At 45.5% G+C, this 16,617-nt stretch overlaps 1 protein-coding gene across 4 annotated transcripts in view; it reads right to left on the reverse strand.

Moving 5' to 3' along the window:
- The window catches only part of ebf1a (EBF transcription factor 1a), a 414,365-nt gene that overhangs the window by 141,106 nt on the left and 256,642 nt on the right, over positions 1 to 16,617 (reverse strand). For all 4 annotated transcript variants that reach the window (XM_067996542.1, XM_067996543.1, XM_067996541.1 and 1 more), the window contains exon 9: positions 1,558 to 1,688. In XM_067996542.1, the coding sequence (XP_067852643.1) occupies positions 1,558 to 1,688 (131 nt within the window). The remainder of the gene's footprint in view (positions 1 to 1,557; positions 1,689 to 16,617) is intronic.

Below are 16,617 nucleotides of genomic sequence, written 5' to 3' on the forward strand. Positions count from 1 at the left end.
TAACGTTCTTCGTTCAAGTATCTCTAAGACAGTAAACGTCAACAAGCTACCCAACTAAGGATGGGCATTACAACACAACCTGGGCTGTCCACACCTGAAGTCTACTCAGACACATTCGAAAGCAGGAATCACAAGATGGTGATCACAGGGGGACTCTGGCTGACTTTACCCTCCCTAGCCAGAGACATAGAGGCCAATTGTAGCACCCCTCACTCCATCTAGGCTCAGCTCAATTAACCCAAAGGACGAACCTGGGACCCGTCTGTTCTGCTCGGCTCAGTACCACATCACATGATGCCGCTGGGGGAGCCTTAAATTGGAAGCGTGGTAACTCAACTGAAACCAGTTGACGGGGCTGGCTGGCATCATTGACGTCCCGCAACCAGAGCAACGAGGTTTGATGTTATGGCTGAGTCTCATTCACATTTTATGCACCCATTCTAGAAATTCAGAATCACAAATTACGCCCGTTACTCACAAGACATAGAAACAATTGCTGAAACCTGCGGTATCTGGAGTTCTTCATATGAAGGCGTCGTTCTGCAAAAAATGCCTCCAATGAATGTGTGCCTTGTTGGCCTAAGTCTGCTGTTAATGTGACTGTGACAGTGATCTTTACAAAGTTAAATGCAGCTAAAGCTCCAAGTGTTTCTTGTTAGCGCTATTCTAGTAATTGTTTCTCAATTCACTTTGAAACTGCACTGCCCGATGTCTACGCTAAGTTACTTGATCTGAGCTGGTGACAAATGACCTCGGTGCCTCTGGGCTAGGGAGGAGGGGGCGAGTCAGCCAGGGTTCTTGCTCCTGATTGCTATCCAGTGATCCCTGTGGATGTCAGGTGAAGACAGGATCGTGTTTAGCGGTGATGCCCACTGTAGCCAAATAGCCAACTGAAACTCAAGCCTATGCTCACGCATGAAGGACAGCCATTTTGGGTGAGAGGCATGAGGCCAGGACACCTGTCGAACCGTACTCTGGCAGAAGTCAACGCTTTCAGGATAAGAGGAGAGAAAATTGGAGAGGGGGGAATAAAGGAGGTAAATACTGTGACTGTTAAGCACTCACAACAAACATGCCATGTGTAATCCTTCCCCCCCCCCAAAAAAAAAATTATATGGGGAAAGAGCAGGAGAGTGGGGCTAATTGGTAGCTCTTTCAGAGAGCTAGCACAGGCACGATGGGCCAAATGGCCTCCTTCTGTGCAGTATGATTCTATGATCTAAAAATAATCCATTGAATACTCAGGGAAAGAATGGAATGGATGGGCTCTGGTGAGCTCCGCAATGTGCAAACCCCTTTCAACATTAGTGGCACAGTGTCCAGTCTGCTTTCAGCCCAATCACAGTCCATGTCTTTCCTCTTCCCGTGCGACAGTCCATGTTGAATTTTCTGCTAAGTTTCAGAAAACATCTGATAAGAGACAGGGTTAATGAGAAACAGAGCACGAGAACGAGAGAGAGCGAGAGAGAGAGAGAGAGAGACAGAGCTGAAAGCAGGTCGGACTCAGAAACCAATGATTATTGTTAAATTGCCAGTATGTGCGTTTCCTTCACGTACCTCACTCCAGACCAGCATGGTACCAAATATGACTTGTAATCCATCAAAGAAGTTATCTCCGATGATGATGACTGTGGCTCCTCCGGTAGTCCAGCCCTCGCTGGGACTGATGGCTTTAATGCAAGGGGTGGCTGTTGAAGAGAAAAAAAAGTGAAAGTTTAAAAAAAAATGTCAGGGAGTTTTTCACCATTCCTAAGTCAACGTTCATGAGAAAAAGAAAAGTACAGCAATCTGATGATGTGAGAAATCTTAGCAGGGTTTAGTTGTGATGCTTGGGCGACTCTCTAAATCTGAAGTAATGGGTTTAAATGCTTAAATCTTGACCAAACAAAAGTCATGAATTAACATTAATTCCACGTTCAGTGGAATTTTCACCGGAAAGCCAAGATGAACTGATTCCCTCCACAGCAAACGTAATAAATAATAAATATTATATTACTGTGAATATGTAATTGCAACCCCGACGACGTGGTCATTATAGGGCTCGAAACCAATTTGAGGTATGATTCAGTGGAGCTCTCTTATTCTTAAATGGGCTACAACATCCAGGGGGCTGGAATCAAACACAACCAAGAGAGCAGAAATGATAGTTGTAAATACCTGAGAGAGAGATGGAGAAGAGCTAGGAAGGAGCGATGGCTCAGTGTTTGTGTAAGGTGGTGCTGAGTTGTCCACATCTGCACTGAGCTAGGGGATCTCAGCAGGGTCCGCATCAGGCTATCCCCTGGACTGAGGAGGGGGGAGGGGCCATGTTCTTTGGCAGGTGGGAGGCCCGGTCCCTTGTCCCCTTCACCGTCAGGTCCGACTACCTGAAGGTGCTGGGGATCTGGTTCGGGGGACCCCTGGCCTGCACAAGGAACTGGGAGGAGCGGATCGCCAAGGCCCAACAAAAACTTGGTAAGTGGGTGGGGCGATCCCTCTCCATAACCAGCAGGAACCTGGTGATAAGGTGTGAGGTACTCGCGGTGTTGCTCCATGTGGCCAGGGTCTGGCCCATTCCCCACAACCCCGCCGTCACAGTCACCCGAGCTATCTTCCACTTTGTCTGGAGCTCCAAGGTAGAACACGTCCGCAGGACCACCATGTACCAGACCCCATACAAAGGGGGGAAAAGAATCCCCAATGCTGTTCTGATCCTGACGGCCACCTTTGTGTATGGCTGCCTCAGGATATTTGTCGAGCCCCAGTACGCAAACACTAAATGTCACTACGTGCTGGGTTTCTACCTGTCCAACACACTGAGAAGGCTGGGTCTGGCCGCGCTGGCCAAGCAGGTGCAGGACGTCCCGTCCAGCTGGACTGTCTCCTCCCCACCTGTCCCAGGTGGAGAAGTTCCTGAGGAGGAACCCCTTCGACCACAAGGCCGTCAGACAGTGGTCAACAGAAAACGTTCTAAGAGTCCTGCAAGGAACTGAGAAGGTGGACTCGATCGGTTTCTTCCCCGACCAGACAGTCGAGGCCATTTGGCAGAACGTCTCGTCACCGGAACTGACCAACAGGCACCAGAATGTAGCCTGGATGGTGGTGAGAAAGGCCCTTCCAGTGCGGTCCTTCCAACACCCACGGAACCTCAGCGTCACCGCGAGCTGCCCTCGAGGCTGTGGCGGGGAGGAGACCTCCTGATGGGCTGCCCCTTTGCGCAGAGGGTGTGGAGAGAGATGCGTTGATATCTGTCCCAGTTCACTCCAAACAGTTCGGTAACACAGGACACTGTGCTCTACGGACTGTTCCCAGGGACGCACACTGAGACAGATATCACCTGCAACTGGAAGACCATCAACTCGGTGAAGGAGGCCCTTTAGTCCACCCGAAATATTCTGGTCTTCCAGCTGAAGGAGCTGTCCATGACCGAGTGTTGTCAACTGGCACACTCCAAGGTGCAGGTGTAGTTGCTGCAGGACGCACTGAAGTAAGGTGTGACCTACACAAAGGCTCTATGGGGAAAGGCCACCGTGTAAAGCCACCTCACCTTGTATTGTACACGTGAGTCATAAGAAATACTGTGTTTGAATTGTAATAATGAGATCGCTTTGAGTACGATCTGTAGTGTTCTTGGTTTGAAATGTACTGGTTTGGAATTGTGATATTTACTTTGAACTGTGTGTACCTTTAAATTCTAATAAATAAAGTATATTTTGAAATTAAAAAAAGGGGGAAGGGGGTTAGTTAGCCAGTGCTCCCTCCTCTGATCGCTATGCGGTGACCCTTACTGGAGAGATTGTGCGGTGGACGTTGGTTCACTGCAGGTTTGGATTTAGCTGTGACACTCTCCCATGGTCGAGTAGCCTGCTGGCATTTACTGAGCGAAATTAACCTATACGCTGGCGACTTGGGCGAGGAATGAGAGGACATTCAGCGCCTGTGGAACCATTAACCTTTCCTGGAGCTGCCGTCCTCAGGAGAGAAGGGGAGAACAATACATAGGAGAGCACCTACATGAGGTGGAGAAAAGTTTGCAAAGCAAACGTGGGAATTTCAGAACAGACGGGAGGTGTGAAGCCAGTTTTCTGTTTGAAATTATATTCCATCCAGTTATAGGAGAGCAGTGATCTCTCGGTGCTCTCTCACTCTTTCACTTGGATTGGCAAGCTTCAGTCTCTGTAGGTTCACTAGGCTCCGCCTCTATATCGACCCCACACAGTGTTCAAATGCGAGGGACCAGCTCTCTGCATTTACAGAACCAAAACTGGCTCCCTTGCCCCATTGGTGGAATTGTAGACCCATGTTTAGAGTGGGTCTACAATTCCCTCGGTTCCGAGAATCAAGGGCTTGTCGAGTGCCGTCAATGCAGGGAAGACCAGGGTGTCCGCACTCAGCTATGCTTCAATGGCATAAAACCACCTTGCAAAGAGTTTGGTAAACTTTTGCTTTGTTTGCAGAGGGAATGATTTTCATCAAGCTAATTATCAAGTATCAATGAGGCATTATCTGTCTTTAGAGTGCACGAGACCCGGTTCCCAATTGGCTACGGCTGGGAAGTCCTGGGGGGGTAACTTTATCCTAACCCGCCTGGTGGGATACTGCCATGATCAGATCGGCCAGCCATTTTGCACACCAGCCTGATTTTGACATCCATCGACTTTTAATGAAAAGTAAATTTGGCAGCATGCCAAGCTGGTGGCCGATCTTATCGTGCCAGTTTCCAACGGGTGGGTTAGGTTAATATTACCTACCCACCCCCCCACCTTGTTTAAAACGGGTCTTCCTGCCCAGCAGCTTTGGCTCTAATGTCAGGAATCAACGGATCAAAGACGAGTCTCGCACTTTACAAAAGCAGTTCATGGGGTATTTCGCTGTTATTTGTCATTGTGTCGAGCCTTTGTAACCGCACTGGAAAAGTTTTGACAAAAACCTTTCATGAAGACAGCGCCCCTTTAATTGGTAAACGGAGGTTAGTGCTGGCTCACTCAGGTGCTTTAACCCATAGAACAAGTGGCCGCCATTAAACAGGCACGAGCTGGGTAATTGAAACTGCTTTTATGTTACTTTAGCACCACATTGATGCTATCAGCTCCTGGCACATGGGTCTCACCTGTCAAAGTAAACCTACCAGATTCACTAAGGACAGTGAGGGGGAAAACCAGCTTTTTTTTTAAGAGTCTGCCCTGCCACTGGCCTTTGCAAATAAGAAAGAAACGAAAGACTTGCATTTATATAGAGCCTTTCACAACCTCAGGACGTACCAAAGTGCTTCACAGTCAGTGACGTACTTCTGAAGTATAGTCACTATTTTAATGTAGGGAAACATCGCAGCCAATTTTCACATAGCAAGATCCCCCAAAGAGCAATGTGATAATGATCTGATCATCTGTTTTAGTGACGCTGGTTGACGGATAAATATTGGCCAGGACACCGAGAAGAACTCCCCTGCTCTTCTTCGAAATAGTGCTGTGGGATCTTTTACATCCACCTGAGAGGTTTAACATCTCATTCAAAAGACGGCACCACCTATCATGCGGCACTCCCTCACTATTACACTGAAGGGTCAACCTGGATTATATGGGACTTGAATCAACAACCTTCTAACTCAGAGACCAGAGTGCTACCCACTGAGCTACAGCTGACCTATAAGTTGAGTGTTCCCACCGGTTGTATGGGACCTGTGCATTAGCACTACTGTGGCACTGAGTGCAATACTAGAGCAGCTTTACGAACTGCAAAGGAAAGGCTCTCTGTTTTCATACTGTGCGCAGCAGGATGGATTGTGATAAAGAACTAGATTTCACTGCCTAATGCTGCAAATTTACTCACTACAGTTCCCCGAAGGCTGACTTCAACTCTTTTTAAATCAGTGGCTAAAGAAATCACAGAATGACTGCTAATCTCGATCAAACACCCAATAACCACAGCTCAGCTTAAAGGGGTACCTCCTTACATGGAAAATAAAATGAAAGTCAAGCTCAGGAAACCTATTTTTCCCCTTGTTGCACCCCCACCCCACCCGTTGGAATATAGGAACATAGGAACACAGGAACAGGAGTAGGCCATTCAGCCCCTCGTGCCTGTTCCGCCATTTGATAAGATCATGGCTGATCTGAGATCTAACTCCATATACCTGCCTTTGGCCCATATCCCTTAATACCTTAATACTTCTAATTGATTCTTAAATGATCCTAGAGATTTTTTTGCCTTCACTACTCTATCTGGCAGTCCAATCTATATGTTGGTCACTGATGTCAGTCCTAAATTTGCCTTTTACTGGTTTGAACTCGTATCCCCTAATTCTACTTTCGCAATTTAATGTCATTTCATAAATTTACAGTTTCCATACCGTCAATGCTAAACCAACTTGCGGGGCCTATACAACGACCCCAGCTTAGATCAGCATGGATCAAAAGTGGGGATTTCAATCTGTGTATATCACTTCCTCACCTGGTAGTACATGTATAAAAAATTCGAGCTGACCCCCCTATTGCGGTTGCTCACAGCATTTCGGAGGATTCATTGTTTTACAACAATAGGGGTGTATCAAAGAAAAGTGTGATGGAGAAAGTGTGATGGAGAAAGTGTGACCGGAAGTAAGTGTGACACTTACGCAAAACTTTGAATGTATTACTACAAGATCTTCCGTGGCATTGCTTATGGTGAGTCAGGCAATATACTGAAGCGTGACATCTGGAGCATGACAGCTAAAGTGTGACAGGAAGTAAGTGTCACACAGGAAATACATGCTATACACAAGACTTTTAATATATTATTAATATATACTTGCATGCTATAGCACCTCATCGGGTTGAAACACTTCAAAGTGCTTCGCATGCAATGAATTACTTTTGCAACGCAATGACTGTTGTTATGTAGGCAGAACCCACTGAGTCATTTGTCTACTGCAGACATCATACAGTTTTAGCACTCTTTCCAGTTAATTGAATTTATATATATAACTTAGAAGTTATTGGATGTAGTAAAATAGTTATTAAAGGGTGTCTTCATGTAAAATTTGTTTGAAGACCTTTCTTTCGGAGAGGGAGAAACACCAGACGATCCATCAGGATTAGCATCGGATTTGGTACATTGATGCATTTCAATGCATCACATGTTCGTGAATGAACAAACAAGAAAAAAAAAGGTTTGGCCAAACACTTTTTGCTTGAAGAGAACGTCCCTTCAAATGAATGCCACAAAGTGAATACTGAAATAGATTTGAGGCTAGAATGAGGAGAAGATGAAGATGCAGGATGGACGTATCTTACCAAAATTTAAATGGGAACACTGTGCCATTTCATAGGTTGAGTAAACACGAGGCACTCGAGAAGCTTAAGGGTTAAACCGCAGACTGTCAGTCAGATAATCTTTCCTATTGGAAAGATGGCCTCAACAATACATGGCTCCATAAAATCCTGCACTCTCAGAGGTATTACATAGCATAAAATGCTAATTCAGGTTATTATAGACAGGCTTTTATTAAATATAACTATGCCCCAGTTGTTTAAAAGCTTTGCAAATTTGATTGTTTTATGAGTGCGGTGTAAATGTCATCTCAAGCTTTGAAGCACTAGGCAGACAATCAGAACTCTTGCAAGACTGATCTGAGTCGATCAAAGGCCAGGCGCTGAGGGAATTGCTGGGAAAACATGGAGGAGCGATAAAAATCTAACAGATTAATTGGTTTAAATTTCATTTCGGGATGTTGAACTTTGGCTCGAGATCCTAATGCCGTTTCTGTAAGTCAGGGTCTAATTACTAGAATTCCAATTTTCCTGCACACAAAATGGGGGGGGGGGGGGGGGGGGGGGGAGTGGGGGAAGGGAAGGCACAAGGGGTGAGCAGCCACAGCCCAGAGCTTACATTTTACATCCAGTATCATCTGTCGACATGATGTCACTGGGGATCTTTTTAACCCCGCGCTGTCTCCAGAGTGTTCTGCATTTGCATCGGCTATTAGCTGGGAGTGACTGCATTAACGGAGCGAGCCGGCTGCCAATGGGGCTCAGACAGGCCTGACAAATCACTGTCAACATCCGGGCGAAGGAAAGGAAATCAATTTAGTGGCTTCACTCCTGAAACATCTTTCCGAATCAGTAAAGCGAGTCTACTTTCCTCAGGAATTTGAAAGAATTGGAACTTTTTTTTTTACTTCATAGGGCTTTTTTTTTTGCCAATTTGCCTTCCTCCTCTCCGGATGGCATTGGCTCATGCTGGGATGTGGTTTCGGACATATCACCCAGTCTCCAGTGCCTCACCCAAGTGGCAACTCTTCATGGGGCAGGCTAGACAGTGAATATCAGCAGGTTATCCCATCAATGGGGCAGGGGGAGAGGGGACTGCACCCAAATGGTAGCTCTTCAGAAAGGACGTCAAGGCCTTGAAGAGGGTGCAGAAGAGGTTTACCAGAATGGTACCAGGGATGAGGGGTTACAGTTATGTGGAGAGACTAGAGAAGCTGCGATTGTTCTCTTTAGAGCAGAGAAGGTTAAGGGGAGATTTAATAGAGGTGTTCAAAATTATGAAGGGTTTTGATATAGTAGATGGGGAGAAACGGTTTCCACTGGCAGGAGGGTTGGTAACCAGAGGACACAGATTTAAGATAATTGGCAATAAAGCCAGGAGGTAGATGAGGAGAATTTTTTTTACTCAGTGAGTTGTTAAGATCTGGAATGCACTACCGGAAAGGGTGGTGGAGGCAGATTCAATAATAACTTTCAAAAGGGAATTGGATAAATATTTGAAAAGGAAAAATTTTCATGGCTATGGGGAAAGGGCAGGGGTGTGGTACTAAACAGATAGCTCTTTCAGAGAGCCAGCACAGGCACGAAGGGGCCCAATGGCCTCCTTCTGTGCTGTATGATTCGATGATTCATGGGCAGGGGAGGGGGCATCACGGCTGTGCTTGATCCTATCCTCGCCCAAATGGCAACTCTTTATGGGACAGCCTAGACAGTGAATGTCAGCAGGCTATCGAATCGATGTGATGTGGCATATCACAGCCATGCTTGATCCTGTCCACAACAGACATTCACACGGGTGCACTTTCCAGCAGCTAGGGGGTCAGTGGACATGGATAAAGGCTGGGAATTCTGACTTGATTTTCCTCCAATTCATTAAAACTGCAACAGAAATAACAAATTTAGGGCACGGATACAATCAGCGGAATGCAAGGACAATCTCGATTTTAGATGTAAACCCAAACCGTGACCTTTTGCGGCCCGATTCTGCACTTTGAGAAACTGTGGCCTGAGAATTCCATTCTAAGTTAATGGTAATCTCAAATAAAATCATAACCTGCTGGAAATGCGCACTAGGCCAGTCAACATCTGAAAGAGACTGGTTAGTGTTTCGGGCGAGTCCCTTTGTCAGACTCTTCATCTCTCTGACTCAACTGCTGCGTAATGCCAGTGTTTTCTGCTTTTAACTTCAGAACTCCAGTGTATTTTATCTGAACTAAAATCTCTGACAGAGCCCTCATGTCTGAGGGAAAGTGGCTGCACATTTTGAACCAAAGTGAGACTTACAGATTGAAGGCTGCAGCAATGTCATTAACGGGAGGTTTTACTGAAACATTAGAAGTTGCTGCAGAAGGAAGAGTGAAAGAGAGAGAGAAAAAAAATCCCTGAGCTACTGTACACGTCTTCATAAGTTTGCTGAAAGGGCCCATTTAAATATGAGGTCTCCCAGTCACCCTCCCAGAAATTTTGAAAGGCACTCAATAATTTTTAAAATTACATTGACTAATATAAAAGCCCAATTTATTTTTGCTCCCGGGTGAGAGGGGAGAGTTTGGGTCGGGATATTGCCTTTAAGGGGACTGGGTAGAGCAGTGAGTTAGACAGTGGACCTTCCATCTTTGATATTCGGGTTCGAATCCAGCCCTAACAGGTGGACTGAAAATCTGATCTGTCTGTTGTCTGGGAAGGTCCTACGTGAAATGAGTGTAGGCCGTCTCGGCCCAGTTCCCAGTGGGCAAAGGCCTAAGGCACATAACAACACCTAATTTGCCAATCCAAAAGATGGTAGATGTGGGAAACGGGGGAAACATAGAAAATAGGAGCAGGAGTAGGCCATTAGGCCCTTCGAGCCTGCTCCGCCATTCAATTTGATCATGGCTGATCCTCTATCTCAATACCATATTCCCGGTCTCTCCCCATACCCCTTGATGCCTTTTGTGTCTAGAAATCTATCTAGCACCTTCTTAAATATATTCAATGACTTGGCCTCCACAGCCTTCTGTGGTAGAGAATTCCACAGGTTCACCACCCTCTGAGCGAAGACATTTCTCCTCATCTCAGTCCTAAATGTCCTACCCCGTATCCTGAGACTGTGACCCCTCGTTCTGGAAATCCCAGCCAAGGGAAACATCCTCCCTGCATCCAGTCTGTCTAGCCCTGTCAAAATTTTATATGTTTCAATGAGATCCCCTCTCATTCTTCGAAACTCGAGTGAATACAGGCCGAGTCAACCCAATCTCTCCTCATACAACAGTCCTGCCATCCCAGGAATCGGTCTGGTAAACCTTCACTGCACTCCCTCTATGGCAAGTATATCCTTTCTTAGATAAGGAGACCAAAACTGCACACAATGCTCCAGGTGTGGTCTCACCAAGGCCCTGTATACCTGCAATAAGACATCCTTGCTCCTGTACTGAAATCCTCTTGCCATGAAAGCCAACATACCATTTGCCTTCCTAACTACTTGGTGCACCTGCATGTTTGCTTTCAGTGACTGGTGTACAAGGACACCCAGGTCCCTTTGTACATCACCATTTAAATAATACTCTGCCTTTCGGAAAAAATGCTCTTCTGAGATTGTAGCACATTGTTGTGCCAGAGTAGAAAGAGCGAAATGTGCATCTAACTGTCTGGGTGTATTTGATACTGACAATGGGTGCCTGAAATGGAAAGCACTAAAAGATTTGCTGCCTTCGAGCCTATGAATGCTGAGGGAATCTTCCAGGATGATAGAGGCCATTTTTATAGAAAGGTTTTGGTAAGGGTTTACAGCAGTTGTTTACATTCATTTTTCTATAGTTGAGAACCTGGATTTTCTGATGCCTAGCCCAGGGAAGCATTGAGACCAACTGTAGCCTCCACCCCCCCTGCTGGTTCAGCTAACTCCACACAGAATGGGAATCAAACCTGTAAACTCTTGCAGTAGACCAGGCTGGTTAACATGGCCTTTACGGTATATGAAGAATTTTGTGACATGACATACGTTAAGTGTAACATGCTTGGGAGGAACAGGTGACTTTGGACTAATGGTTCCCAAAGCTCTCCAACACTGGGGATTTTCCTCGCCTCATGTTTGGGTCTGTAGTAGACGAATTGATAGAGATTGATTGCTATGATTAGTCAACAACTCCATTATCATTGTATCATGCGTCTACCAGGGTAGGAGAAGACGAACTAGATGGACCTTGGTCTTTTTTTAGCAATTCCTATGTTTCTACCCACTAGGCTCTGTGAGCTGTTCTATTATAGGACTAGTGTAAAATGGAAGTGCCCTGTTATTATTGGACCACTGTCTTCTCACAGGGCTAACTGTAGCTTCCTTATGATTTGCAGGCTAGGAAAATAGGGGAAGCAACACAGTCAGTGCTCAAGATTTACCTTTCTCAAAAGAGGGATTCAAAGCTGGTTATGAGGCTTGGTAAAACCACAAGCAGCAACTAAATTTAGATGATTCCAACTGCTAATCTCTGCTTCTTCCCCTCTTGTTTTTTTTGGTGCCTTTGCCATGGATGAAGTTTGCATGGTCACTGCTCAGACCATGCAACAGTGCAACACCTGAGCACAGGGCTGGCTACAAGCGAAGTCCACGTGAATCATCTGCGTGGCAAATTCTAATTTCCATGGTCACTGAGTGGTAATGGCTTTTAACAGGACCCTCACGAGGCCTGAGGCTCAAGCTACAAAGTACAACACAGCCCCGACAGTCTCTCCTTTTGATAGTGTGTGCAGGATGGGAGCAATCCATCACTACCGGTGATGGTATCACTCATTCTAAGTGCTTCAGTTTGTTAATATAACAGTGTCTGGCCGAAGCATTGACTTTTTCTCCACCCACACCCACTTGTGCTTTCTCCTGATGGCGCTGGCGCCTGGCTAGCTATTGTTCACCAACTGCCATTTGTCCTTTGGTGGCTCACCCAAGTGGACATTCTTCATGAGCGAGCCTAAAAAGCAAGTGTTGGGCCGTTTGACCACGGGGGCCATCAAAGTCGAGTCCAATCGTGTCTCCACCCTACATCCAAACACACATTTTCTAGCAGGGGGTTCACTGGCTAGCAATCAGCAGTGGGAAGCCTGACTGATCTTTCACCTCTGTAACTCAAAGGCACTGAGGCCAATTGCAGCACCCCCAACTCCTGCCCCAGCTAAGATTGGCTAACAGCACAGACTATGGATAAGACGTGGGACCTTCCTGGTCTGTATGGGTCATCTCCTCATTGGCATTGCTTCTACCCTTTGATTTTACTATTTTTAAGTCATTCTTTTTCTTGTCCTTATTTTGATGGCAATTCTCCATCCTCATCTCTTGCTCCTCTTTGACTCCTTGATGGGGTAGATATTCATGGGCACAGATCACTCTCCGAAATCTTGCTGAAGTGGCCCTCCCTCTCTGTATGGCTCAGCTATTCACTGCCTTAATTCTAATTTCCATGGTCACTGAATGGCAATGGCTTTTAACAGGACCCTCACGAGGCCTGAGGCTCAAGCTGCAAAGTACATTACAGCCCCGACAGTCTCTGCTTTTGATAGTGTGTGCAGGATGGGAGCAATCCATCACTACCGGTGATTCTTCAAGCAAGAGCACGGAGAGTAAGTATCACGGCTGAGTGATCAGAGCATTTGGTTTATTATTTTTTGAAGAGGAGAGTCTATTGCAATTGTTCCTCTGCAAGACTTTATTTGGCTCAGGTTGTGGAGGAGGGATGGAGTGGAATGGGATCAGATCAAGTGGGATACGATGGTGTCTGCGTGGTAGGGGATGGAGTGGTGCAGAATGGAACGAGATGGGTTGGTAAGGCATGGTATGATGTGGCATAGCGAGGGATGGGATCAGATGGGGCGGGCTGGGGTGGGGTGGCATGGAGTAGTATGGGATAGGGTGGGATAGGGAAGAGCAGGATTGGATGGGATGCCATGGTATGTTGTGAATAGAGTGGGTTGGAATGGGATGGGATGGCGGGATGGGTAAGATGAGATGGGAGAGGGTAAATTGAGGAACTGTAGAGCAAAAGGGGCAAAAGTTGAAAGCAGCAGCTCCCCAAACTACATCTGATCCTAACCGGAAAAGTTCACCGTTCTATTTTAATAAGGTGGTGATTCTTTCTTTTAAATTAGTAAATGCAAAGCTAATTGTTATACTTTATATTAATGGTTTTAGATGCACTCAAATCATGCAATAATGCTTTAATTATTAAATTGGATTGAGCAAATCGGCACCTGGACCAAATTAAACTGGATACGTAATATAAGGTAAGGGTCCCTGGAGGGCGCATAATACTCATGTCTAGGAATATTTGTCATTTTTCTCTCAAATTTATCCTCCCTGGGATTCAGACGCTGATTCTTGCTGAGGTGCAGTTCCACCTCTCGTGCCTCACCCTGTGGACATTCTTCAAGTAAGAGCATGGAGAGTAAGTATCACAGGTTGTTTAGTCATGGGGGGCATCACAGCCAAGGACAGTCCTGTTCTTACCTGACCTCCATGCATGGAAGCTTACCAGCAGGGTTAACTGTATAGCTATCAAGAGCGGTATCCCTGGCTGAGATCAGTGAACTCAGCACAGACTGAGCATGGAGATTCGGACCTTCTGACCTTCACAATGGACAGTGTATTGATGGATATTTGTAATTAAGCAGGGCCTCCAAACTGAGCTAGGCCAAACTGGCTCAGGGTAGGATCATGGTATGGGTGCCTGTGTCGCACTTGCTGGCCTGGATGCATGGAGATTTTAACCCTCTGCAAACTAAAAGCTGTATGCCACCAATAGACACTTATTCCATCAAACTGCACCAAGCTGGCTCCATTCAAAGTTTCAATACACGAACAAATACTTCTGACACATTTTATGTCAGTTTATTTGGCTTAAACAAAGGCTCAATTGTTATAACCAAAATTATAACACAAACAACCATTAGAAATAAAACACATCAGAGTCATCTGTGAACCTGTTACCAAAGTCATTGACCCCTCAATTGGACATTATCCACAATCCCATTACCATAGCAAAACAGCTTTAACTGGGCAGTGTCTGTTACTATAGTAATTAGCCCTCAACAGGACAGTCCGGAGGCGTGTTTATGTTAAAGGGGCAGAGGTGATGGTGTGGTTCACCTGCCAAGTATTAACGATCGAGCCTGAAGCAACCACCAGCAGAGCAGACCCATGAACGTCACATCAAATGCTGTTTCTTGCCCAATCTAGAAGGGAGGAGCTGCACCCTTCTACAATCGGGCCCACATATTACACAGCGAGCTCTGCAGGCATACAGAGATCGGCATCCAAGGGTAAATCTAATCAGGAGGGGCTGGAGGTCATTCTCCTCAGAACAAAAAATTTCTAAATACATTATCGTCTGATTACTATAGCAGCAGGGCTTTAACTGGACATTGTCTGTAAACATGTTACAATGGTAACCAACACTCAACCGGTCCGTCTTAAATTGGCAGTATCTCCATGCAAAAAAAATAATTTAGGGTTAAATTATGAGGACTGGTTGCATAGACTAGACTTGTATTCCTTTGAATGTAGAAGATTAAGGGGTGACCTAATGGAAGTGTTTAAAATGATCAAAGGAGTTGATAAGGTGGATAGACAGAAACTATTTCCTCTGGGGAGTCCAGAACAAGGAGCCATAGCCTTAAAATTAGAGCTAGGCCATTCAGGGGTGATGGCAGGAAACACTTCTTCACATGAAGGGGAGTGGAAATCTGAAACTCTCTCCCCCAAAAAGCTGTTGAGGCTGGGGGCCAATTGAAAATGTCAAAACTGAGATTGATAGATTTTTGTTAGGAAAGGGTATTAAGGGTTACGGAACCAAGGCGGGTAAATGGAGTTAAGATATAGATCAGCCATGATCTAATCAAATAGTGGAACAAGCTCGAGGGGCTGAATGGCCTACTCCTGTTCCTATGTACGCACATCCCACCATGGACCCCTTAGGAAACCATCATCCAGGAAAGTGTAGGGAGGACAAGATTGGAGTTGATTGCGACACCTTCCATTTTCCAACAGGTTGCCGACACTCACTGCCCAAGCTCACACATGGAGGGTGGCCGCTTGGGTGAAGCACCTGTGGGAAACATACCCCAGCAAGAATCAGTGCCTCCCCTAGCAGATCAGGGGAGAAAAAAAAGACTCCGCGTTTAAACCAAAAAGAAGCAAAAGGGCAAGCAGCAAGTGAGGAACCAAATCACTTGTGAACACAAATCAATTCGCAATCCACTTTCCGTAAGACACAAACTAAACAGCATGGTAATATTATCAAAGCCATTTATCCCTGTTTTCACTTTTCTCAAGTGATGCCCTAATGCCAATTTATGAGGGAGATGTTCCAAGTTTATAAAATATTAGACCGAAAGATGGAAAAAGTGAAGTGGAAAATTTCCGACACTAATCTTGGCCTAAGTAGAATCTTTTACAAGGCTTGAAATTGTGCACGGATTATCCAGATGGTAGGAAGAGACTCTATCTGATAGGATTAGACCTTTGTGGCTCCCTCTGTTCCATCTGTTCTGCCCCCGAAGCCTGCATATACCACAACCCAACAACCACAAATGCAGCTCCAGTCCCCACTGTCCGCACATCATTACAGGCAAGGCTTTATTTTAGCATTTTCTTTTTTTATTTCAAAAAAAGACTTTGTACCTTACAATCTCAATATGCAACCATGCCCTTTTAATCCCTTGAGTTTCTAATAGGAATTTCACAGGACTTTGATTTAAATATGAATGTTGCATCTCTCTGTATAACCTTTGTAATCACGGGAGGGATTATTGTTGTATTTTCAAATGCACACATACGTTTGGGAATAAGGTTAAGATTGCTGTATGTATTAATAGAACTGTATGGTGCTCCCTTAAGAAATATGGGATTTGCGTTCCGAACAAGTCATTTGTGAATCAGATACTCAGAGGTCGTGGCCGCAGGTACCCCCTGAATCTTTGGGATCATCCTTCAATTTTCCTTAATTGTCTTGTCTTCTGCTTAATGTGACCTGTGATTGAAACCGACCCCTCCCAAACCGCACACCAAGAGGTGCAAAGCACAGAATGTAACACCCATTTACAAAAGCAAAGTCTTCCTTCTTTAATCGAGAGCCCGAGGTGAAAGGTCAATTACCGAGTTACCGAGTGGGAAAAGAGGAGAGAAGAGGGGAGAAGCTGAAGCAAATCAGGAAGTAGTGAATATGGGACACCAAGTTTGGCTTTTAAAAGCCAATAGGTTATAGGAGGGAGGGAAGACTGAGAGAAGCAAGACATTCCAAAGAACGAGTTAGGAAATGGTGCAATCAATGCAGGGAATGGCACAGTTACCCGCATTTGGCCGACAGAGAATGAGAAATTGCTCCACAAGCACAGAGAAACCCTGAGAAAGTATTTTAAAAAAAGAGAATGC

This window comes from Heptranchias perlo, chromosome 14 (genome assembly GCF_035084215.1).
Source record: "Heptranchias perlo isolate sHepPer1 chromosome 14, sHepPer1.hap1, whole genome shotgun sequence".
Classification (NCBI taxonomy): Eukaryota; Metazoa; Chordata; class Chondrichthyes; order Hexanchiformes; family Hexanchidae; genus Heptranchias; species Heptranchias perlo.